General features: G+C 40.8%; 1 protein-coding gene across 1 annotated transcript in view; it reads left to right on the forward strand.

The window, feature by feature from the left end:
* tie1 (tyrosine kinase with immunoglobulin-like and EGF-like domains 1) overlaps window positions 1-27429 on the forward strand; it is an 89146-nt gene that overhangs the window by 33362 nt on the left and 28355 nt on the right. Inside the window, exons 4-13 of the mRNA XM_043698905.2 lie at window positions 2217-2372; window positions 3477-3608; window positions 5163-5303; window positions 11336-11464; window positions 12352-12497; window positions 16377-16521; window positions 17849-18010; window positions 19989-20126; window positions 21113-21400; window positions 27152-27427. Coding sequence (XP_043554840.2) covers window positions 2217-2372; window positions 3477-3608; window positions 5163-5303; window positions 11336-11464; window positions 12352-12497; window positions 16377-16521; window positions 17849-18010; window positions 19989-20126; window positions 21113-21400; window positions 27152-27427 — 1713 coding nt within the window. The remainder of the gene's footprint in view (window positions 1-2216; window positions 2373-3476; window positions 3609-5162; window positions 5304-11335; window positions 11465-12351; window positions 12498-16376; window positions 16522-17848; window positions 18011-19988; window positions 20127-21112; window positions 21401-27151; window positions 27428-27429) is intronic.

Here is a 27429-nt window from a genome sequence, read left to right on the forward strand (position 1 = left end):
CTACTTAAAGGGTTTCAAAGATGTTCAGTGCAACTTAACCTAATGTGCAGGTTGAGAAAGACAGTGGTGTCGCTGAGGAGATGAAATGATGTTCAGGGCAGGGGCACTTAAGTAATATAGAGGAGAAAGTGAGGTCTGCAGATGCTGGAGATCAGAGCTGAAAATGTGTTGCTGGAAAAGCGCAGCAGGTCAGGCAGCATCCAGGGAACAAGAGAATCGACGTTTCGGGCATAAGCCTGAAGAAGGGCTTATGCCCGAAACGTCGATTCTCCTGTTCCCTGGATGCTGCCTGACCTGCTGCGTTTTTCCAGCAACACATTTTCAGATTGGGAACACTGTCCCTAACTGAATGTGCTAGGGATGGAGAACTGAGGCATTGCTTCTGGCAAGATATCAGTTAAACTCATCACTGCGATAGTAAAGGCTGTAAGCCCACACGGAGTTAATGGTTCTCATGCGTCTCCCAAAAAGTGGGCTACAGTAGGATTGCTCATTCACAGACACTGTGCCCAAATGAGGAATCCAGCAACGAGCACTGTACACTGCCCTTGTATAAGATCCTTTCTTCCTCCACCTCACTGGCAAAGTCCTATCTCCGACACCTTATCACTCCACTTGCCTGTCTCCAACAATCCAGTGATGGTCCCTGATGAAGGAACTATTTCATTACTGGCAGTGTCCACCGACTCCCATGGCACTGTTGGTAATGGAGCCTCATTGTCTGAATAGGCAACAGCTCTCATGAATGGGATTTCTACCCCACTGGGACCTTAATAACATGGGAGGTGGACCCTTGCCTACTTAAGTGATTGATTATTAATAAATGGGTCATAAATAGACAGTAACACTGCTGAGCTCTCATCAGAGGGAATGTCCAGACACAAAGATCACATTCTGTCTACAAACTAAGGACATAGATTTAAGGTGAGAAAAGGGACCTAAAGGGGAACTTTTTTCACACAGAGTGTGGTGCGTGTATGGAATGACTGCCAAAGGAAGTGGTGGAGGCTGGCATAATTACAACATTTTAAAGGTATCTGGATGAGCAGAGGGATCTTGGTGTCCATGTACACAGATCTCTGAAAGTTGCCACCCAGGTAAATAGTGCGGTGAGGAAGGCATATGGCGTACTGGCTTTTATTGGTAGAGGAATTGAGTTCCGGAGTCCTGAGGTCATGATGCAGTTGTATAAGACTCTGGTGCGGCCGCATCTGGAATATTGTATGCAGTTTTGGTCGCCATACTATAGGAAGGATGTGGAGGCACTGGAACGGGTGCAGAGGAGGTTTACCAGGATGTTGCCTGGTATGGAAGGAAGATCGTATGAGGAAAGACTGAGACACTTGGGGCTGTTTTCATTAGAGAAAAGAAGGTTTAGGGGTGACTTGATTGAGGTGTACAAGATGATTAGGGGGTTAGATAGGGTTGACAGTGTGAACCTTTTCCCGCGTATGGAGTCGGGTATTACAAGGGGGCATAGCTTTAAATTAAGGGGGGCTAGATATAGGACTGAAGTTAGGGGTAGGTTCTTCACTCAGCGAGTCGTAAGTTCATGGAATGCCCTGCCAGTAGCAGTGGTGGACTCTCCCTCTTTATGGGCATTTAAGCGGGCATTGGATAGGTATATGGAGGATAGTGGGTTAGTATAGGTTAGGTGGGCTTGGATCGGCGCAACATCGAGGGCCAAAGGGCCTGTACTGCGCTGTATTCTTCTATGTTCTATGTTCTATGGTCTATGAATAGGAAGGGTTTAGAGAGATATGGGCCAAATGCTGGCAAATGGGACTATATTAAGTTAGGATATCTGGTCGGCATGGATAATTTGGATGAAGGGTCTGTTTCCGTGCTGTACATCTCTATGACATGATATGTGACACATGCTTGGGAGGAGAAGGTGACAATAACCATATGATTCCCAAAGTTTCCCACGACTGGGCAGAGGACATTACACTGCATCTTGTTGTACCCATTGCTAACTAATTGATAGATCTCAATTACTATTAGTCATCAACTCGAGAATTGTTGTATCATAAGATACCTACATGGTGAAAAGTGAACTAAATGAACCCTGGTCTTTTCTCCATCAAGTTATTCTAGTGTTCCGTTGCAGCTAAACATTTGTCATATTTCAGTCTTATTGTTCCAATCTACCCCTTCCTCTTTGTCGCTCTTACTGAATTCTTGAAAGTGTATAAAGGATGCTCTTGTTTTCTCAGGTACCTACTTCAGTACAATTCACGTTAATGAAATCGAGAACGGGACTGTTTCCTTGAAGATTGATAATGCAACTCCTTCTCACACATGTGTTTATAGCACATCAGCACTTAGTGGGAATTTTCTGAATGGAGTTTTCTTCAGACTTATAGTCCGAGGTAAGGCCTAGTTTGAATTTGGCAGAGAATGCAAAGGTACACATTGATGGAGACAAATCACAGTATTATCTGAATATATGTAAGTGATAGTTCAAACAGCATTTCTTCATTTCAACATAATAATAGCATCAAGATGATATTGTAAAGAAACCATGTTCAAATACAATAGTTGAAAGAAGATTTTTCAAAAGCTTGATATGCAACAATATATTTGCTGTATTTGAACAATGTTATTACACTTACTGTTCAAGGACTTCAAATTAATGTTATAAAAATTCACAAAACCAAACATATTGTCAGATCATCATAAAGTTGCATTTGTCTCATAGCCAACAGTAAAGTAACAATCAAGCCTTTTCCAACCACAATTCCATACATTTTCTCCAGCAGAGGCTGCTGGAGTCTGTAACAAGAGCTACCGCATGATACACGACCAAGCCAAAGTTAGCCTGCAGCTATAACATCCCAATACACTCACTTGTGTCTATAAGAAGTTCTCTATATGCATCTCTTTGAATTTCCTACTCTCACTAAAACATCTCCCACTTGCATGATACCTTGTTGCACTGAATTGTCACCTCAATTACAGTGCAGGAAAATGCTCACGAATAGTAATAATTTCTCACCTAAGTGAAAGGGGTAACACTCAGACACACCATAGGCAAACAGTTCTTTGGTGGCCTCAAATTAACTATAAAATATGCAGCACAAATTTCAGATCTGAATATTAATACTTGACCTCAAATTTTACAGTTTTGTTTGTATGAGTTTGTGAGGTAGCTCTTAGTGTTAATAGCATTTATCCACCCAGTCTGTTTTGAAGGCTGGGTGGTCAGTACATATTATTACCCAAAAGGTTAAAAATTAAAGGAATTCACTGAATGAAAAAGTAGTTGATTTTTCATTTGTAATGTGTAAGCAAAGAAAATGAATATGTTGCATCCATACTTCAATCATTGATGACAAGTCTTGTTTATTATGTAAAACAAATTCTGAAATAAGGCTAGGATATATGCCCAAGAAATTGTGCATAAGTTAAGTTTGACTCAATACTTACCAGATAGTAATTTGATGTTTTACTTACACCATTATGCTATGTTACAGCTTGTCCTCATAAGAAGTGGGGAACAGCTTGTGATAAAGACTGCCCTGATTGTCTCAATGGGGGAATCTGTCATGAAGGTACAGGGGAATGTATCTGTGGACCAGGCTTTACTGGAGAAAACTGTGAGATGGGTGAGGAATCACAATTATTAATATTGCAAAATGAGATTTTGTAAATCAGTCATCCATAGAGAGTTTATGTCTCAGTATTCATATTTAATGTGTGTACCAGTATTCATTTTAAATGTATATATGGCAAGCAACTGACCTATTGATTGCAATGTTTTGTACTGAAACTTGCTTACTGTGAACCACAGAGCTATAAGCCATCTACATGCTTAGAACTAAAACTGTATTGTTCAATAGAAATAATTAGTCATAGTCATATTCAGAACAACAGTGCCAAACTTAAATGCACTAATTTTAGTAGAGAACATACTTCACACATGTATATATACTTAGCAAACATTAGCCATCATTTAGTAACTAAGGTAATAAAAGCACTTGATGAAGAAAAATAACCACACAGTGAATTTTGCCTTATAATTTTACTATTAAGTTAATTATAAGTTAATTCCTATTCTTAAAATCAGTTGGACACATCTAGATTCCCAAGCTCACCATTTGAGGCTAATTGCTAACATCACAGACTGGACTGGACTGAAACATAAGAACTGTAACTCTGGAATTAATCCAATATACGTTGCAGCATATGCATTTAAGTGCATTCCACCTTTACAATGCAACATTTTTTGAACTGGAATGGTACAATCCAGTACACTGTACACTAAACACCAACTCCACCCAATACAACAACAACAACTCACGCACAGCCTTTAATGTGGGGAAAAAAATATAGTAAGGTGCTCCATGGTCCTGTAAGTAAAAAATGCTGGTGGTGAATAAATTATTAACAGTGCTGTACTGTTTCTCACAGCAAATAAAAGACACACCTTTAAAGGATATGCTTATGATGTCATCACCAAAACATGGCAGATGACTTCATGGTATAAAGCTCTGAGCGTCCATTTTACTGAGCTCTGTTCTCCGGCAGCCTAACCTGTTTGAGGGAAGCATCAGCTAAAGCCCAGACAAGCAAGTGTTTGCAATTCATATACACGTATACGAAGTGCTGTAATAAAGGCTCAATGAATTCTTTCAGCACTGCGTGACTCACATTTCGTTCTTACATTGTGGGAGCTCACTAAAGTATCAGTGTGATAGTGGCAGATCATCAGTCATGCACATCATGTCATGTCCAAGCAGAATGAGAAAAAGGCTTTCTAATAGTGGTGGGTTTTAGGGATCTTGTGGAGGTAGATGGTCTTTGGGAAGAAATGCTAGAATGTTCACTCTAGATGGGTATAAGCACAGCCACCAGTGGTGAGACAAAGAGAGGAAGATATAACAGGAGAACGATGTCAACAGAACAGAGTGTACTGTGGGATGGGACAAAAGTTTGTAGGACCAGAGGTGTTTAGAGACATAGAGAGAGGCAAGGTCATAAAGAAATTTAAACAGGAGGATGATAATTTTAACTGTGATGTTGGGGAGCAGGACGGTTGAACTAATCCATTTCTGCACAACTATGAAGGTCAGTGCTTTACAATAATTTGGGACTTGGTTTTTGATAAGCAGTGACTGTAAATGTTTCAGAATCTCAACAAATCATTATTTCGTTTTTAGTCTGTGAGAAAGGAAAATTTGGTCGCAATTGCCAGGAAGACTGTAAGCGCCAGAAGAGCTGCAGCGGCTATAGATTTTGTCTGCCTGATCCCTACGGTTGTTCATGTGCTGCCGGTTGGCATGGGAGGAAATGCAGTGAAGGTCTGTATAAAAAATAACATCCGCTTTATAGAGCTGAAGCCTTGTTCAATGGTGCACAAAATTAAACATTCTAATTCAATATTATATTTGTGATTAAGCAATATGTAAAGGTGATATTGGGTAATTGCATCATAAAAATGCTATCAGATAATAAATTCTGAATTCAAGCACAGCCATTGAATTTGCCACTCATCTTGATTCATCGTGGGAACACCAAAGAGTAGATATTCACTTTTTTCTAACCTTCACACTCAAGGAACTGAGTGTTCCCCATGGCAGAGATCAGGAAAATTAACCCTCAGAAACTCATTGCTTTGACTTCAGAAGTCTTCCACTGTCTGTGTGGGTTGAATGAGTAAATTGGCACAACAGGTTTCATTGCCAGACTACTCTAGGAAGAAACCATGCCTAAAAAGAAAGAGATAGCATGGGATTTTGTACACTACATTGGTTTTGCTCATGCTGGGTAGCGGGTCCTTCGTCCTGGTGAGTTGTTGTCTGAGAGTGGCTGTTGGTTTGTGTGCTGTTATGAGGCCTAGTGGTCGCAGTAGTCTGGCTGTCAGTTCGGAAATGCTCTTGATGTATGGTAGTGCGGCTAGTCCTTTGGGTTGTGGCATGTCCTCGTTCCGTTGTTTTTCCCTTAAGCATCTGTTGATGAAATTGCAGGGGTATCCATTTTTGGCGAATACATTGTATAGGTGTTCTTCCTCTTTTTGCAGTTCTGATGTACTGCAGTGTGTTGTGGCCCTTTTGAATAGTGTCTTGATGCAACTTCTTTTGTGTGTGTTGGGGTGGTTGCTTTCGTAGTTCAGGACTTGGTCTGTGTATGTGGCTTTCCTGTATACCTTTGTGGTGAATTCTCCGTTAGGTGTTCTCATTACCATCATGTCTAGGAATGGGAGTTGGTTGTCCTTTTCTTCCTCTCTAGTGAATCGGATTCCTGTGAGTGTGGCGTTGATCCGGTGTTTGTTCTCTATTTCTGTGTTTTTAATGATTACAAAGGTGTCATCCACATATCTGACCCAGAGTTTGGGTTGAATTTGCAGTACGGCTGTTTGTTCTAACCTTTGCATTACCGCTTCTGCTATGAGTCCAGAGATAGGTGAGTCCATGGGTGTGCCGTTGATTTGTTCATATATTTGGTTGTTGAATGTGAAGTGTGTTGTGAGGCACAGGTCCAGTAGTTTGAGTATGCCGTCTTCAAAAGGGCCACAACACACTGCAGTACACCAGAACTGCAAAAAGAGGAAGAAGAACACCTATACAATGTATTCGCCAAAAACGGATACCCCCGCAATTTCATCAACAGATGCCTAAGGGAAAGACAACGGAATGAGGACATGCCACAACCCAAAGGACTAGCTACACTACCATACATCAAGAGCATTTCCGAACTGACAGCCAGACTACTGCGACCACTAGGACTCATAACAGCACACAAACCAACAGCCACACTCAGACAACAACAGGACACCAGGACAAAAGACCCGATACCCAGCATGAGCAAAACCAATGTAGTGTACAAAGTCCCATGCAAGGACTGCACAAAACACTACATAGGACAAACAGGAAGACAGCTAACAATCCGCATCCATGAACACCAACTAGCCACGAAACGACACGACCAGCTATCCTTAGTATCCACACACGCAGAGAACAAGCAACATGAGTTCGACTGGGACAACACTACTATTATAGGCCAAGACAAACAGAGAACAGCCAGGGAATGCCTAGAGGCATGCACTCATCCACAGATTCAATCAATAAGCACATTGACCTGGACCCAATATACCGGCCACTGCAACGGACAGCTGGAACTGACAACCGGAAGCAGCAGATTCAAACCACTATAAATACCGGAGGAAACATCACAGAAGCGCTTCACAGGAGGCTCCCAAGCACTGAGGATGTCACCTAGACAGGGGACGAAACGTCTGCAACACAAATTCCCAGCTCGGCGAACAGAACCACAACAACGAGCACCCGAGCTACAAATCTTCGCACAAACTTTGAAGAAAGAGATAGCAAAAGTCAAAAATTAATTCAATATAAATTTTGACATCAATGATGAGGCTTGTTCTATACCCTAAATAAACATTCCCTAAATATATATTAGAACAATATTGGCGTTCCTTCACTGTCACTAGAGTCAAGATCCTCAATCTCTCTCCACAACGACACAGGATATATATCTTTCAGGGATAAACTCTTGATGTCATCACCATATCATGTCATGTGACATAATGATGTTAAGTTTGTAGTCTCCATTTTATTGAGCACTGCAATCTTCTCAAGGGAAATTAGGAGTAGATAACAATTGCTGGCCTGGCCAGAGAACCCAAATCCAATGAATGAATGAGCAAAAAATGGTCCATTGAGTCTTTGGAATGAAAAGACTCTCAGTTTGAAGGTTCTGAAACATTTTTGATTGAAAGGAACCCTCTTCAAATAGATCATTCATTGTAGAACCTCCTCCCTCCATCACTAGTTAATACTATATCATATTTATGATATGAAAATGCTGCAAAATATAAAATGTTTTAGTGATGCTATTAAAAAAATAGGTCATTTTCTACAGTCCTCCATACACATTCCCTTGCTAAATGACAAAGTCAACACAAACTGCATGGTGCTTGTCGTGACTGCTCTCTGCTTCCTGTCAAATTATTTTGTGGATGCTTTATAGAAGCCACTTTGAGAGACAGACAGATCCCTTTCTGCTCAGGATCATGTTTCTGTTTAGCAACATGCCTGTAATTTTCCTTTTTATAACAAAATGTAGGTATTCTCCTGCCACCATTCTTAGCAAGTACAAAGACAGCTGGAAGAAAACTGTATCATAACAGCTTCATTATATAATGCCTTTCACATCTTTAAAATGCCCCAAACTACTTGTGGTTGGTTAATTACTTTTAAGTTTCAGTCATTGTTGATTTGTAGACAAATAGCAATGATTACAAGAATGAGATGAATCAAGTAAATTCCTTTCAAATGCCTCATACAAACTATCAGATTTATCAGGGAAAGTTCCTTCAATATATATTTTGAGCCCCAAGTTAATCTTCAAAATAATTTCCCTTGCAATGCTCTACAACTGCACCCTAGTCACTGCTCTTCAATAGCATAAAGTACCCTCTCCCACAATACCCATCAGCAAGACTTTTGGATTATAAAACCATTAGCAGGTTCTGCAAATTGCTGTTAATTAGTGTACTACATAGCTGAAAAATGTGATGGTACTTAGGCCGTGCAATTACTTTTCAACTATGTTTATTTTGGTAGAAAGCTATGTTTATATTCAAAGTTTTATTTCTAACTCAACAACGGCTATTTGATGCACTTGTGTCTGTTTAAAGTGATGCCAGCAATACACTGACTTTATTCTTTCTACTGATTTAAAATGTCTACAATGTGTAACTAGTGCTCACCACTTTGTTAAATGGCTGCAATGCCTCAGCAGCTACGTTAAAATTGTGAAAGGCTAGATGTACCAGTCAAAGCCAGCCTTCACCTCTTCAAGGGGAAGTGTGCTGTGGTTGCAGGAGGTGTTGGAAACCATTTGGGTGACTCAGTGTGCCAGGGACCTAGTTTCATTTCCACCCTTGGGCAACTGTCTGTGTGGAGTTTATGTAATTGTCTCTGTGTCTAGTAGATTTCCTCCATGTGCTCCAGGTTCCTCCCACAGTCCAAGAATGTGCAGTTCAGGTGGATTGGCCATGTTAAATTGCCCATAGTGTCCAAAGATGTTTAAGATGAGTGGATTGGCTTGATTCATCTCATTCTTGTAATCATTGCTATTTGTCTACAAATCAACAATGACTGAAACTTAAAAGTAATTAACCAACCACAAGTAGTTTGGGGCATTTTAAAGATGTGAAAGGCATTATATAATGAATGCATAGTTACAGGGATAGGGGAGTGGATCTGGGTGGGATGCTGTTTAGAGGGTTGGTGTGGACTTGATGGGCTGAATTGCCTGCTTCCACACTGTAGGGAGCCAATGAACAGCCTTTAAAGTGTTAATTGTGATCTGTCTCTGAATCACTTGTACCTGGCTGTACATAATGTTAGTATATCCAAGTAACATCTTGCTATTTTATTCAGAACCAATAAAGGAAAACTATTCAGGGATTCAAAATATCACCCAGTTAGTGGAAGCTGTTGCTTTATTTACTATGTTCAGTGTCTGAGTATCTGTGCGCTGCCAAACATAAAGTCACCCAACTTAGTGAGTTTCCATTTAGTACCTTGCTGCCTCACCCAGCTAACTTGGGCTGGTTAAATAACACCCGTTTAGGCGTTCAAAGGCTGAGCATTTTAAACAGTTTAACTTTACTTTTGAGAAAGATGCCCAGCTTGCTAGCAGTCTGTTTTTTGATAAATTTATTTGTGCAATTGCTGCAGCTGCTCATTCCTCAAATTAACATAAAAACATTTTCAAGATTCAAATTCATGAAGAAAGTGCAAAGGTAGAGCAATATTCCCACCTGTTTCACCTCATCCTAACAGCTACATGTCATTCTGGAATGCATCACCAGCTCTGTCTTTCCTTGTGTAAAATACACAATTAGACATTTTTGTATATAGTAAACAAGTACATTAGCATTAATCAATATGTAATGTATTACTAGCTATCAATCACTAGCTATGCAGAATCGGTAACTCACTACTTGCTGAATATTCTCTTGTTGTTAAAATGTACTGTGATAATCTGTAATATTTTAGAAACATGTATCCCTATATGGACTCTGCAATCCATTGAATTCCATCCTCCATAATAATATACTGCAAACTACATATTTCCCTTTTATAACATACAAATAGCTTCAAGTAATTTCATCCATTTTGAACTGGAGAATATGTGTGAAATTTTCTGAGGGTAAGAGTCTGGGTGGGTTGCTACTCGACTCCTTCAGGGCTTCTTCCGAAATGCAGAGTGTGCCTTCATTGGTAAACCCCTCTTAGTATAGAGTAAACAGGGCTCCACAGAAACCACAGCCCTGTTTTCCTGGCAGTCATTTGCCTTATTCTGAAATACATTGCCCCACCCTCACAACCACTTTGACAGTTACTGTGAAACAGTAAGTGCAGAAGGTAAATCTGTGGGCAAGGATAGGGTTCCAGCTGGATAGGGTGCCAAGTGAGTAGGAGGTAAGGAGGTGGATGCAGCATCAGGGGAGAAGCGGGAGTGTTCAAATCCCAGCATATTGTGCCCTGGGCATGGAAGGGGCTGTCAGGTCCAGTGGAGGGGTGTTAGTGTGTTCCAGGCATTAGGGGGTGGGGCTGCTGGGTGGGTTTGTTGGGTTCAGGCGCATAGGAGAGTGTCTATTCAGGGTCTAGGGTGGGTGAAAGCAGCCTGGGGGAATAATGAGGTAATGAGTTGTGAGGTGTGATGTAATGAGGTATGGGTCAGGGTGGGGCGTGCTCAGTTGAATAGTTACTCAACAGTTCGACCAGCTATTTAATAGTCAAACATTTCCTAAGTAACTATTTACTTAACTGTGGTGGAACCCTCTAGTATGCTTTGATTTAAATTGAGACTTTTGGAGGATTTCAGGAGTAGGAGAATTTCCCAGAGAGTTTTCAATTTCCTGGACAATTCTTTTGGGCTCTGCTCCAACTGCAGAATCCCATCTACATTTAGATTAGATTACTTACAGCGTGGAAACAGGCCCTTCGGCCTAACAAGTCCACACCGACCCTCCAAAGAGCAACCCACCCAGACCCATTCCCCTACATTTACCCCTTTACCTAACACTACGGCCAATTTAGCATGGCCAATTTTCACCTAACCTGCACATTTTTTTTGGACTTTTGGAGGAAACCCACTCAGACACGGGGAGAACATGCAAACTCCACACAAACAGTTGCCTGAGGTGGGAATTGAACCCGGGTCTCTGGCACTGTGAGGCAGCAGTGCTAACCACTGTGCCAAAATGCACAGAACTGATTATCCGGCCATTAGAAAATCTGGGCCTATGATTTAAGTTGCCTGATGTGGATAGCTACCTGATTTAAAATTATGTTCACAGAGTGTAGCCCAAACACCTATGGACCAGAATGTAGGCTGAAGTGTCAGTGTCAAAATGGAGCATCATGTGATCGATTCCATGGCTGTAAATGCCCAGTTGGATGGCATGGCCAATACTGTGAGAAATCAGGTACGAGACACTGTGATTTCACTTCTGAATGTGTATTGTTGCATGCATGTACGTTTTTTGGAGTAGGGACCAGTGTTTACTTTCCTCAGACGAATGGTTGCTAGTTCAAAAGAAAGCACCAATTTAAAAGGGGCTTTCATTCGTGTATTATCAAGCAGGATGCAACATTTTGCATCATTCAAATTATTGTGTTTCATGAGCTGTGCTCACCATGCTATGATTTACTCTAGCATAATTTGTAAAAAGTAAACTCAGTATTACTTATTTGAATGCCAAAATTAACATTCTGCTACAAAATAAGCCCTGCATTAAAGCAGCTGTCAAATTATTTGGTTGATTTCATGCAAAGCCTGCTTTATTATTTTAATTTGGTACGTGTGGATCAAAAAATATAGGAATATGCACACTGGCCCTAGCAGAATCTAAAAATCTGGAAATAATATTTTACTATCAGACAGTTCCTAAACATTTGTTGAGTTCTTTAGCAAAGAAAACTGCAGTTTCATACAGTCTGCCTTATGTATAAATTTAATCCTATATCGTCTTTGTTGATTCTTAATCAACTTGCGATGTGACGTTGTAAGCTGTTTACTTGTGTCAAAATACTCATGTAGAAGATCCATTAATACCAAAGCAACTAAGATTGGACACACAATACCAGTTTTGCCAGAAAATCCAAGATCTCAAGAACAAAAGGGTTGTAACAATACTGGAGACGGTAATATTGATGGTTGTAGCAGTATAGGGATTTTGGAGTTACTAATAACATTGAAGATGAGGGTCTGGATGATAATGTATTGTACATTTAAAACACTTGTGTACTTATTAAGCTAAATAGTAATACATTTTAATAAAAGTTAGTAATATGTATATTTTTTTCCCTTAAGATCACATCCCAAAGATCGTTGACACATTTACAGAAGTTGAACTGAACCTTAACTCAAGCCCAGTAATGAAATGCTCTGCCTCAGCAAAACCACTGCCCAGTAACAAGGAAATTCAGATCCGTAAACCTAATGGAGCAATTTTGAAGGTGAATCTCACAAGAGATATTTCTCTAACTTACAGACTTTACCAATCTAAGCTTAAAAACTTGAACTGCAGACCAAGAGTTTGTGACCAACAATTGTTTGTATTGTTATGATCAATGATTAAGAGCATTATTCCAAACTTTTGCCATTAACAGTATTTCCTACATTTTTACTATTATATAGAATTAAATGGAATTTTGGAATCTTTTATAGTGGTAGTGCCCCTACCCCTGGGCCAGGAGGCGTGGGTTCAAGTGTCACCTGTTCCAGAGGTTTGTAATATTATCCCTGAACAGGTGGATTAGAAAATACCTTAAATGGAGTTTTGCAGCACAGAAAGAAGTCCAATGAGTCCATGTTAGTGTTGATGTTCTGCAGTTTATTTTATGTCACTGCATCATTGCATCTATGACTATTCAGGACTATTGAGATATGCACGCGACAGCATGATCACAGGAAGAGAAAGAAGCTATAGATACTCAGCCATGGTTGCCGAGGAAGAGAACTTTTGAATTATATAAATCGAATCATAACCATAGCAGGGGCTGGATGCCAGTGATCTACACAGAGAGTAACGTGATTGTTAGGGAAAGATCTGTGATCGATGCAAGCAGCAACATATTGGGGAATGATCTGTGAGCCACAAACATACGAGTACAATCCCTGGATGAGATGCAGAATAGCTATGCACTGAGTCAATTGATGATAAAGTGAAACAGAAGAATCGTACGCACTATAATATGATGAAAGTTGAGATGGTACATTGCAGTTAGATTTGCAGTGGCCTCGTTTGATGATAAACACAATTTGAACTATGAACACTGTACATGTGGTGTAATTACATCATCGGTCCTCAGCAGTGGAGAAATAGTTTAAATAGTTCAATGATGTATATCAAATTTGAACATATCTTTTCTAGGCATTCAAATGTTATTTGATCATTAATTTACTTACTGTCATTGGTAAGATTCCATAACATTACAATCTGTATAAATAGCAATGATCAAAAAAGCACAGCCGTCATGGACACCCTGAGCTCAGGAAAGTTGGCGTGTGGCATTTTACATTCCTCTCATTATAGAATTGTGCAATGATTCTATAACAACGTCTGTTCATATACCACCTCCAACATCATATAACATCCCAAAGAGCGACAAAAGTACTAAATAAACTTTGACGGTGAGCCACATAGGAGATATTACATCAGATAGCCAAAATGGTGGCACAGTGGTTAGCACTGCTGCCTCACAGCACCAGAGACCCGGGTTCAATTCCTGCCTCTGGCGACTCTCTGTGTGGAGTTTGCACATTCTTCCCATATCTGCGTGGGTTTGCTCCGGTTTCCTCCCACAATCCAAAAATGTGCAGGTCAGGTGAACTGGCCATGCTAAATTGCCCATAGTGTTAGGTGGAGGGGAATGGGTTGCGGGTTGGTGTGGACTTGTTGGGCCAAAGGACCTGTTTCCACACTGTAAGTAATTAATCTAAAAAAAAGTGGTCAAAAAGGTATGTTTTAAGGAGCATTTTTAAGGAAGGAGGAGAGGTGAAATGGTTGAGAAGTGTAGGGTGGTGATTCAAGAACTTTGGACCTTAACATTTGAAGGCTTGTGTCCAATAGTGAAACAATTTAAATACAAGAGGGGAGAACTAGAATAACCCTGAATATTGCAATGATTTGTAGGGCTGGAGCAGGTTACAGAGAGAGGAAATTGTAAGATTATGGATTGATTTCAAAACCAGGGTGAGAATTTTAAAATTGAAGCTTTGCTTAACTAGGAAGCGTTGTGGATAAGCAAACAGAGGGGAGATGTAGGACACATACATCAGGTTTTTGATGACCCCTAATTGACAGAGACAAAAACATGGAGGCTGATCAGAGGGAGAGTGGAATAGTTAAATCTGTACAAAGGGATGGATGAGGGTGCAGCGCAGAAGGAGGCCGTTCAATCCATTGTGCCAGTGCTGGCTCCCTAGTTGTGTTATTAAACTTTTCCTCACTCATCCATTCTTCATCCTCAAAAACCATGCATGCAGATTATAATGTTTAAATCCAAGTTTAGGCTATATCTACAGAGATCCTTTTGAGCTCAGCAACACTAGAGTGAATCACTGGTGCAGTGAAAACATTAAGATGATAAATTAAAAGCAAGATCTGAAAGCCCATTCTCCTGCATGTATCATACAAACAGCACCTCAGAAATGTCATCTTTCAGATTAGCTGCACTTGAACTGGATGGACCTGAAGCAAGTACACCAGTGTAAGTGCCAGGAGAATTAATGTCAGGTACTTTTGCAAGCAGATAACTTACAATACCAACAGGTGGACGTCAGGGATTAACTGCTTGCAGAATTCCTTCAGTGCTTATTATTGATGTTCCTGCATTGCTCTGAATAATGGAGACCACACTCAGTAAATTTTCGCCTTTGTCCTTGTTAGCATGCATTCAATGGTTGAGCAGAAACCATTGTATCTTGTAAGGGAAAGTTGATGGCTGAAGTAAAAGAAGTAAAGGATTCGGCAGAGACAACACAGCAGTGAGATTAACTTTAGTAAGTCAGCACAGACAAATTTGGCCAAATGGCCTCCCTTTGCAGTTCCAAATGAGGCTCCACCACCTTTCCATCCAAAGTCCGTCGAATTGTCATCATCTTAGGAATGTGGGATTCAAAACTTTATGCAAACTAGTAAGATTAAGCAAGATGTGTATCATTGATTCAGACATGGATATTTGAAGGTGACTATTACTATTCTTTACCAGAATGTGGTCACATATAAATCATGCCCAGGTCCAGCAAAATAAAAGTCTTTCAAGTTCTCTCATTGTTGTTTAATGTGCTTGTTTATTTAATGAAGTTACTACCTGTTGTGTTTAATGGTTTTCTATATGTTTAGCCATGTAGCATATATCTGCGTAGCATTTGCAGGTCAGTTAGTTCAGTTGGCTGGATAGCTGGTTTGCAATGCAGAGTAAATACCAACAGAGCAGGTTCAATTCTCATACTAACATTCTCAAACTTGCCTCTCCACATCTGAACTGTGATGACACTCAGATTAAACTCAACACCAATCATTTCTCTTATGAGAGAGCATAGTCGGACTATGGTGATTTTACCATCACCTTACATACCACAGAGGTTTGTATTGAGCCATATCCAGAGGTTTATTAACAACTAAGTATATGCACTAATCTGACATCTCAGATGTACATATTTGGCCTGGACTATCTGTTCACTTAGAATGCTGTTGTATTATATATGTTTTATATATCCTGACTAGCAGTCTGGGCAGTTGACTGAATGCCTGACGGCTGAATTTGCAGACAGGTGGAGTTCCCTTCTGTTAGAGCATCACATGTTGAGTGTCAATTCGCTGTCTTAAAGCGGTAATGCCTTTTGCGATCTTTGCAATAGTGCAACTCTATCTTTAAGTCAGAATTGCTTCTAATCTTCCTGAGCCCACACCCAATGGCGCATCTCTTGACATGCCTTAACTGTCTAAGTATTTGGGTGCTAACTTCTTTGTAAGCAACCGGCATTGTTTTTCCATTCGAGTGCACATTAATGCAGTCCCCTGGCAAATTTCTATCTGATGCTTTTCTCTGCTTCCTTAATGGAGGGAGCAAGAATTCACAGTGGCACGGCTGGATCCTAGTCTATTGAAAACAGTGAGTTCTGAGGGTATCTTCTAGTGCAGATAAAGAGTGGATGCTGTGTCACTGTATGGAATTCCTTATCATTTTATAGAATGGGGATCTATTACCATGTTATTGTATGCAGGTCCATTTTTCAGATAAACATGCATAAAGATTAATCAATTATTGTCATATTTTCAGTGAAAAGTCTGAAATTAATTGCATTGTATTTTGTATTTTCATTCACAGGCAACCAAATCCATCATGCAAGGGAATTTAACCACTTCAGAATTCAAATTGCCACAGATAAGTTTGTTGGATGCGGGGGTCTGGGAGTGTAGAGTCAGCACATCCACTGGCACTGACTCGAGGAGATTCAAAATCATTGTGAAAGGTAGGAGACTTTGAAAGCTTAATACTTTGGGCTGAGATTTTCACATTTGAGTTGATGTGTGGAATCTTTTAAAATCTAACTGTACATAGTATTATTGTGGACTGAATTATTGTTCTGGGGTCCAGATCATTCCTGTATCCCAACCCCAAATGGTGCCAGGGTGACATGGTAGTTGAATTCCAGACCAAGTAGTGGTCAAAGGTTGCCCTCACCATCCAGTTAAGGAGGTCCTGAGCACTGAGAGCACCACACGGGGGGGGGCCATGGGTTAGGGGAGAGACAGTGTGGGAGGTGAAGGTGTTGGACACATCTGCTGAACAGAAAGTTCCAGTCAGAAGAGGAACCTGAATAAGCCTAGTTCATAGAATCCCTACAGTGTGGAAACAAGCCATTCGGCCCAACAAGTCCACATCGACCCTCTGTAAATTTCCCACCCAGACCCATTACTCCACCCCTATCACTCTACATTTCCCCTGACTAATGCACCTAACCTATGGGTAATTTAGCATTGCCAATTCACCTAACCTGCACATATTTGGACTGTGGGAGGAAACTAGAGCACGCAGAGGAAACCCACACAGACACGGGGGGATTGTGCAAACTCCACATAAGACAGTCGCCCGAGGTTGGAATCAAACCCGGGTCCCTGGCGCTGTGAGGCAACAGTGCTACCCACTGACCCACTGTGCCACGTGATTGTCTACATGCTGGGGTGCCATTTCATCTAGGAACCAGCATGTTCCATAATGGCCTAGATACAGAATGCACCAGAAACAAGCACACCACCAACAAATAGAACCTTTGCCCTGAACTTCAGATCAAGGGCAGCACATACATGGGGGCACCACCTTCGGCATATTTCCCTCCAAGCTACTCACCCTCCTGACTTGAAATCCTAGAATACCCTCTCTAAAGGCATTATGACTGTGTCAACATGAAAGTCACTGCAGTGACTACCTTCTCAAGTGCAACTAGGGGTGGACAATAAACACTGGCCCAGCCAGCCATTCCCATATCCCATGAGTGAATGTATATCAATCTGACTGAGATACTGAAAATGTCTTCCCTTTGATGATTTGAACTGAAAAAAATTTAACCAAATCTAGTCCAAATCTGGCGTGAGTTGAAAATTATTCATCATTAACCAATATGGCATTATTATCTTTCCTCTGTAAATGGAAATACTTTTTCAAAGTTTTACTTCTTTTGGACAACTATTTTTGAGATGTCATTTATGGATTTACCTTTTGACACAGTGTTTTGGATTGTACTGATGGATCATTTGTAAGGTTTAATTTCAAGAAACTAATGCCAATTTTCTTTTCAGAACCTCCTGTCCCAATAAGCATACCAAGACTCCTGGAAAAGAAAAGCAAGCAACTAAAAGTGGATCCAAACAGCGTGAACTTCACTGGAGATGGGCCGGTGAAATCTGTGAAACTGCTCTATAAGCCAAATGACAGTGGGGCGCAGTGGTCTTCAATAGTAGGTAAATAAAGTCACAGAGTCATAGAGATGTGCAGCACGGAAACAGATTCTTTGGTCGAACTCATCCATGCTGACCAGATGTCCCAATCCAATCTCGTCCCACCTGCCAGCACTCGGCCCATATCCTTCCAATCCCTTCCTATTCATATACCCATCTAGATGCCTTTTAAATGTCGTAATTGTATTAGCCTCCACCACTTCCTCTGGCAGCCCATTCCACACAGGCACCATCCACTGCGTGAAAATGTTGCTCCTTATGTCTCTTTTATATCTTTCCCCTCTCACCCTAAGCTTATGCCCTCTAGTTCTGGACTCCCCGACCCAAGGGAAAAGACCTTGTCTATTTATCCTATCCATGCCTCTCATAATTTTATAAAGCTCTATAAAGTCACCCCTCAGCTTCCGACGCTCCAGGGAAAACAGCCCCAGCCTATTCAACCTCTCTCTATAGCTCAAATCCTCCAACCCTGGCAACATCCTTGTAAATCTTTTCTGAACCCTTTTAAGTTTCACAATCACAACCTTCCGATAGGAAGGAGACCAAAATTGCATGCAATATTCCAAAAGTGGCATAACCAATGTCCTGTACAGCCTCAGCATGACCTCCCAACACCTGTACTCAATACTCAGACCAATAAAGGAAAGCATACCAAATGCCTTCTTCACTATCCTATCGACTTGCGACTCTACTTTGAACCTGCACTCCAAGGTCTCTTTGTTCAGCAACACTTCCTCGGACTTTATGGAAAATACTGCTATTCAAAAAGAGCAATTACGGTTAGATGGTAATGCAAATCATTGAGAACTGTGTCTCTAATTATGAGGATGGTTTTCCACAAGTCAATTTTCTTTTGACCCAAAAATCATGGAAAGTTGTATTAACAGAGAAAACACATGAAGAGTCCTCTCTTGGTCTGCTTCAGGTTTGCAACTAACTCTGCCTTAGAATTTTCTGAGACCAAGTATTTCTATTTCTGGTGCTAGATGGTGCAAGTTCTGCCTGAGTGATAATGTGTTAAAATCACTTTAATTCCATAGGTCTTTATATATTATGCATAATGGATATATATATATCTTTATTCACAGATCTGGATAAATCTGGGTTGTAAATGCATGTTAACATGTTGGGACTAATGGGAGTGTCTGCACACACTGAAACTCTGCCAAAGTCAGACCACTTCAGCCTGCAGATGTGCATATGCAGGTGGTAAGTGGCTCCAATCAAGGCTGGACAGTACCCTCCCAACAGCTCTTCACTGAGAGTCACAGAATCATACAGCACAGAAACAGACCCTCCAATCCAACTCATCCATGCCAATCTCTTACAAGTCCATTGATATAGGAACAGGAGTAGGTCATTCAGCCCTTCCAGCCTGCTCCGCCATTCAATATGATCATGACTGACCATCTATCTCAGCACCTTGATCCTGCTTTCTCTCCATATCCTTTGATATCTGTAGCCCTAACAGCTACATCTATTTCCTTCTTGAAAACATTCAATGTTTTAACCTCAATTTCTTTCTGTGGCAGAGATTTCCACTCTTTCATTGAAGAAATTTCTCCTCATTTCTATCCTCAAAGGCTGATCCTTACCTTTAGTTTGTGACCCCTAGTTTTGGACTTGCTCGTCATTGAGAACATCCTTTCTGCATCTAACCTGTCTAATTCTGTTAGAATTTTATGGATTTCTGTGGGAACCTTCCCTCATTCTCCTAAAGTCGTGAAGATACTCATAACAGATTCATTCTCTCCCTATGTAGATGTGTGGTATTCACCTTGAGGGAGCCCAGTGATGTCCTAATAGTGCTCTACACATTATTGAACTGGTCTGGCACAGTTTGTGTGTCATTTGAGTACAATCTGCTAGTCTTATGTATATTAAAACACTTACATGTACAGATTGACAGCAATTATTACTGAAGTATAATGTAATAACACCTTGACTGGAATTAAGAAATGTTTTGTCTCCATTATTTCAGTTGATAATAATGAGCCAATCACACTGATGAATTTGAAACCTTCAACAAGCTATCTGGTTCGGGTACAGCTCACTCGTCCCGGAGACGGAGGAGAGGGGCCCCCAGGTCCCGATGCTATCTTGGAAACGGATTGTCCAGGTATGTTTTTAGATATGTCTATTTGATTGATGGAGCTGTTACCAACATGCTTCGTGAACTAAAATTTCTCGAGGCAAATTCTTGCATATGCACAGCACATAGTGACTGAAAGGTCTTGTGACACAGTGAGTAGTATCCCTGCCTCTAAACCAGAACCTTAAGTTGAGACCCAACCCAAGACTTGATGGCCAAGGGAGGTGCATTCATAATGCAATCAAATATGTTATTCTTCTGATGTACACCAATGGCAGACACTAAGAATAGGAGAGATTCATGGTTAGAAATATGGTAGAAAGATTATCAGTGTCTACCATCACAATCCATCGCTCCAGTCAACAGCATTTGTGTACACATTGTCACTTTCTGAGCGATCTGTAAAAGTACCACATGGCAAAATGGACAGGTAAGTCACACTGAATGCTGTGCGAGTGTTTTATGCTTTAGAAATAAGCTTTGTTCATGTTCCTGTTGTAGAGTCTTTGTTCCAGGAAGAGTACCTTTGAAATTCAATGAGTGAATTATTGATGTAAGCTCTGTCCAGCTCATCCCTTGGTATCATTCCTGAATATGATGCTTTTCAGTAAGTTATGGGGTTTGAATATCTCCATGCCAACTCCTGTTCATAAAGCTAAATGTCCATCCCAGCAAAGGAGACCATACTTAAGACAAACACAGAGAATGCTGGAAAAACTACAGTTTAGCAGCATCTGTGGAGCACACCTCTCTCTTGCCAGACCTGCTGAGTTTCTCAAGCATTGAATGGTGAATAACTTGTAGTTATTAATGGATATGGTTGTACTAATTAGCATGTCTCCTATAAAGATGACACTTATCCACAAGATTAATTTTGCATTGTTTGTACTGCATAACACATGTAAATATCTTTGTTATCAGTCTATTGGAAGTGCTGCTTTGCGGCTTTGCTTGTTGTATCCCATCCTCCATGGTAATGCACCAGAATTCAGTTCCTTTCCTTTTTTTGTCAGAACCCACTATGGTGGCAAAGATTGACCGGGCTTTGGCCGAGGGTAGGGACACCATCTCAGTCAGCTGGAACGTCTCCAAAGATCATGAGCCTGGAACTGGGTTTGTTGTCCGAGTCACTGGCTCTGGAAATTCTATTAAGAAAGAGGTTCGAGTGCAGCCCCTGTCAGTCCGGTCAACACAGATAACAAATCTACAACCTGGACAAGCGTACAAGGTGGACGTCATGGTATACCATTGTGACAGTCTTGGGCCACCATCTGAGTCAGTCATGGTGGAAGTAGATGCAGGTAATGTAGGACATTCCACAGGTTTTTAGGTTTTTTTCCATACAATTGAACCTGGAAAGTAAATTGATTTGAATTGAATTGAATTTATTGTCATGTGTACCGAGGCACAGTGAAAAGCTTTATTTTGCGAGCAATACAGCAGACCACATAGTTAAGTAGCGTTTCCAGTTGTTTTTCACCAATTGGGATCTATAATCTTCTATATGAAAGATCTTTTTAAAAATTTTAATAATGATATGAAGTTACTGAATAAAAGCACTTTTATCTTACTGTCTGAGACAGATGAATGAGACGGATGTTCTTTCTCCTGCTCACTCCCCATATCTCTTGATTCCCCGCAAGTTCAAGAATCTACCAAACAAAGTCTTAAATGTGTTCAACAGTGGAACATCCATCACCCTCTGCGGTGAACATTCTCAAAGACTTATAACTACCTGAATGAGGAAGGTTAATCTGATCTAGTTCTAAATAATCACCCACTTATCCTCAATCCGTGTCACAACCCTCTCTCGTCAACACCACCACTATGTGTTTATGGACTCCCCTTCCATTCTAGGAAGATAACCTCACACTGTCTACCCCTATTCTGCTCAACCTGAAATGTTAATTCTGATTTTTCTCCACAGATGCTACTAGATCTGCTGAGCTTTTCCAGCAATTTCTGTTTTTGTCTCACACTATCCATCCCTGTGAAGCCTCTTTAACAGCTTGTATGTTTCAATGAGATCACCTTTCATTCTTCTAAACTCCAAAGAGTATAGGCTAATTATTTAACCCTCTCATATAACCCTTTTATCCTAGGAACCAACCTGGTGAACTTTTCACTGCATTCCTTCCTTGTATATCCTTTGTTAGAAGTTCAACTATTAGCCAATCTATCTAGAAAGATGACCTGTAAGATCATATTTGTTCTCAAACACCTATAATTTAGCGGCTTTGATTTGATTTGATTTATTATTATCACATGTACTGAGATACAGTAACACCATTGTTCCAGGAGGCAGCTCACCACCTCCCCAAGGACAACTAGAGATAGCAATTGAATGCTGACCCCACTACAATGACCATATCCCATGAATAAATAATTTTAAAAAGTTATTGTTTGATCAGAGTTGCTGATGTGAGGGTGGATAGGTGCTCTTAGCCTGCCCGGAGCATGGTCCCACACCCACGCTTCATTTATTCCACTCTATTGTGGGAGGCCCCTTCTGTACATAGACCATCCCCTGCCTCTTGCAGGAACATACAGCCTGACTGAATAAAGTCATCTCAGTTGTTGGAGCTGCACTCATCTCGGAAAGTAGAGAGCACAACATCACACTCCTGACTTGTATGTTGGTGATAGTGGACATGCTATGGGGAGTCAGGAGATGCAGAATAAGCTTCTGATCTGTTATAGTTACAACCTAGATGTGTGTGGTTCAGTTAAGCTTCTGAACAATGGTAAACCTCAGCGTGTTAATGATTGGAGATTTAATATTAGCTTCGCCATTGCATGTCAAGGGGAAGATATATATATATATATATATATATATATATAGATAGATAAATAGATAGACAGACAGAAAGACAGAAAGAAAGGATCCCACTCAGACCCATTCCCCTACTATCTTATATGTATCCCTGACTAATGCACCGAACCTACACATCCCTTTACACGTACGGGCAATGTGGCATGGCCAATTCACCCAACCTGACCATCTTTGGATTGTGGGAGGAAACCCATGCAGATACGGGGAGAACATACAAACTCCACACAGGCAGCCACCCGAGGCTGGAATCAAGCCCACGTTCCTCACTCTGTGAGGCAGCCATGCTGAGCACTGAGCCACTGTGCCACCCCATCTTGACCTGTCTTTTGTTGGAGATGATCATTGCCTGGCAACTGTGACGTGTGAGTTTTCCTTGCCACTCATCAGGCCAAGTCTGAAAGTTGTATGGAGTCCTTCAGGATCTGAGAAAGTGCGAATGGTACTGAACACAATACAATCCTCAGTGAACATCTCCACTTTTGACTTGATTATGAAAGAAGGTCTGAAAAAGCTGGTGATTATTGTCCTAGGACGCTACTCTGTAGAACTCCATGCCTCTGAACCAGGAGACCTTGGTTGAAGTTCCACCTGCTCTAGAAATATGTACTAGCATCCCTGAAGTGGTTAATTAGAAAATATCTATTCTGTAGAACTTCTGTGATGATCTGGGAGTGATTTAATTGACTCACTAAAGAGAAATTTGCTACTAATTCCCATTTTGCTTGACTGCTTCAGTGCCACATTGGGTGAAAATGGGTTGCCTTGGTTTTGAGAGTAGTGGCTCTCACCTGAATGTTTCAGTTGACAATAAGATTATGATACTGTTTGGAGTGGGAAGGCTTTTCCTGGTCACCTACCACACCGGGGCAGGCATTGATTAATAGCTTCAATGTAGGGAAATGGAATGCATTGGAACATGAGAACATAAGAGATAGGAGCAGGAGTTGGCCATCTGGTCCATTGAGCTTGCTCTGCTATTCAATAAGATCATGGCTGATCTTTCTCATGGACTCAACGCCACTTATCTGTCTAACCACCATAACCCCTAATTCCTTTACTGTTCAAAAATCTACTGGTCTTTGCCTTAAAAACATTCAACGAGGTTGTCTCAACTGCTTCACGGAGCAGGGAATTCCACAGATTCGCAACCATTTGGCTGAAGATGTTCATTCTCAAACCAGTCCTAAAACTTCTCCCATTATTTTGAGGCTATGAACCCTAGTTCTAGTTTGGTGGATTGGCTGTGCTCAATTGTCCAGGGATGTGCACGCTGGGTGGATTAACCATGGGGAATGTAGGGATAGGGTGGGGTACTGGGATCTGGATGGGATGCTCTTCAGAGGGTTGTGTAGATCCAATGGGCCGAATGGCCTCTTTCGCACCGTGGGGATTTTGTGAGTCTATGAAAGAACAGAAAAGAAGAATATTTGTGTCAGACTATAAATTTAACCGTGACATTCATAGAAAATTCTGGGCACAGCATGGAGTAATTTAAGATGAAAGAGATACCTATCCTTCAAAATTCTTCTGCTTATCATGACAGTTGGTAGCTCAAGTATCAGCAACAATGTCCTGTAGAAGACATTCTCTACTGTTACATGATATAGTGTCCCATGGTATTCTGTGTGACACAGACAGTAGTTTTATTATACTCTGTGTATCAATGATATCTGTATGGTATATGGTGCAATGTCCTGTGCTATCTGAGTTTCACAACGTAGTGTTCCATAACTTTCTTTTTTAATAGGGTACATTTACATAGTAATTCCTGGTTTAACAAGGGGCAATCTCATAGTCTGTAATGTCCATTTTCCAAAGGGAGTGAGGCAATGGCTTAGTGGTATTAGTGCTACACCTATTAATCCAAAAACATCAATAATATTCTGGGTATGCAGATTCGAATTCTGCCATGGCATGAAGTAAATTTTGATTTCAATAAAAGTCCGGAACTAGGAGTCTAATGAAGTCAATTTAGGGAAGCAAACTGCGGTCCTTACCTGGTCTATCCTGTGTGTGACTCCTGACCCAGAGTATTGTGATTGGTTCTTAACTGTCTTGTAAGCAATTAGGGATGGGCAATAAATCTAGCCTAGCTAGCAATGCTCATATCCTGTGAATGACTGAAAAAAATCTCTCTGTCGCACATTATTATCTCTTGAAACTTTCATGTTTTGTAGGGTTATCAATATGAATTTATCACAGTGATTATAGTGCCATGGTGTATATTCTGGCATTTTCTCCAATGATCACTCCCATTTTCTTGTGGTATTTGCATAAGGGTTGTTTGAGGTAGCTTGCTCTTCTGTCATGGGTTTATCAAGTGATTAGTGGTAGACGATATACTATAATAGAGGATTCCTGGATAAAGAGAATTTCCTTTTTATTTGTTTGTGGAACATTAACATCATTGGCTCAAGGGCAGTTAAGACTCAACCACACTGCCATAAGTCTGGAGTCCACATGTACACCAGAGCAGGTAAAGATGGCAGATTTCCCTCCCTAAAGCACTTAATGAACCAGATGGATTTTCACAATAATCATCATTTAATTCCAGATTTTTATTTGATTATATTTTACCATTTGCCTTGGTAGGACTGGAACTCGCAGCCAAAAACAGTGACCTGGTTCTGTATCTCTAGTCCAGCGACTCTATCACTTCACCGCTGCTTCTCTTCAATGCATGATAACAATATGTACAGCTATAACTGATAAGGCATAATTACACGTGAGCTTAGGAACTAGTACAGATGCATCTGCTCCCCCCAAAAGCTAGAATAGAACTTCTTGTTTCTATCTACACCATACGTGTTATCAGTGGAATGGATGAAACTAATGTGACATGAGCAAATCCTCTTTAGAACCCCTGCTTTATACAACATATATGTGTTATTGGGCTCCATGAGGTGCAACACTGTGGTATCATTATATTGCACAGGGACTGTAGAATGTTGTCAATGTGATATGAAATGCCAATGCTGCTTTTCACAGGTGTAGTAGCCCCTGCTACTTCACTGATCATGACATTAATTTCAGTATTTTGCTACATTAGTGATATGGTCAATTATGTATTTTATCAATATTAAGTTTAGAATAAAAGGATCCATCAGCCATGTACTTTTAATAAACGACAAAATAATTTATTTAATTGTGAACAAGAGATATTCAGCAAAGAAGTAAAGCTAGCTTAAAATATGAAAGTAGAAATACTTATCCTTCTGAATACCTCAACAAACACACACACAAGTTAAAGGAAACAAGAAAACTGATTCATCTGCAACAATTTACTTAGAAAGGCAAATGATTTTGGCAATAAATGTTCTTGAAGGCAAAAAAGATAAAGTGTGGAATGTTCAGATGGCTGTCAGTGACTGGCATTTGGCATGTATTAGACATTGGGCATTGGACATCTCTGGGACTTATCCAGAGGCAGATGTTCAGAAGATATCAAGGAAAAGTCCCTCAGAGTCTTCTCATGAGAGCAGCTGAATTAGTGTTCCAGTTACCATACTAGACGCAACAAAAAGAGAACAGCTGAGCTGGGAAGCCTCTTTCTTCATGGTGGCTTCAGTGGTTAGTATTGCTGTCTCAGCTCTAGAGACCTGGGTTCAAGTCCAGCCTTGGACAGCTGTCTGTGTGGAGTTTACACATTCTCTTCATACCTGTGTTGGTTTTCTCTTAATGCTCTGGTTCCCTCCCACAGTCCAAAGATGTGTGGATTGGCTGTGCTAAATTGTCCATATTGTGCAGGCTACGTGAAGTAGCCATGGGAAATGCAGGTCTACAGGGATCGGGGGATGGGAGGGAATGTTCTAAAGAGGGTCAGTGTGGGCTGAATGGCCTGTTTCCATATTGTAAAGATTCTATGTATCAGCAACTCTGACTGTAATTAAAGCACTTTAATAAGAAGCTAACTCCCTGGCATTCATAAAGCTCAGGCAAATGTCTTCTAGAAAACAAGTTTAGCCTTAAAAAGTTCCAAACTGAACTTTTTATAAAAATGCACAGGTTTCCATTGAAGTGTATCCATAATCAACTTTTTCCACAATCCTTCTAGACTTAAGTCATGTAAAAATATTATGGAAGCCTTCCTAACGGTAGGAATTACACAGTGCTGAGGTAGTGGCAAGGCCCGCCTTTAGGTCAGAATCATGAGGTCAATTATGAATGCATGTGGAGAAAAAAGTGCATGTCAGTGAAGAAGTTGATTCTGTTTGTGCAGGCCCACCACCTCCCAGAAATCTACAGGCTATCCCCTTGTCCCTGACCAGCATACAACTGAAATGGCTGCCGCCTCTCAGCACAAAGGAGATAAACAAATACACCATTGAGTACCAGCAGGTGGAACCACTCAGCAAGCCCACATGGATCGATACGACTGGAAATAAAACTCTCAATGATCTAAGTCCCAGCACACAGTACCAGTTTCGTGTCCGTGCCCAGTCCAATGTTGCAGGTGAATGGAGCACTCCTGTCACATCTTGGACCTTCAGTAACTGT

The sequence above is a fragment of the Chiloscyllium plagiosum genome, unplaced genomic scaffold (assembly GCF_037043375.1).
Source record: "Chiloscyllium plagiosum isolate Xiang-an unplaced genomic scaffold, Cpla_swu_hap1 HiC_scaffold_9, whole genome shotgun sequence".
NCBI classification, from domain to species: Eukaryota; Metazoa; Chordata; class Chondrichthyes; order Orectolobiformes; family Hemiscylliidae; genus Chiloscyllium; species Chiloscyllium plagiosum.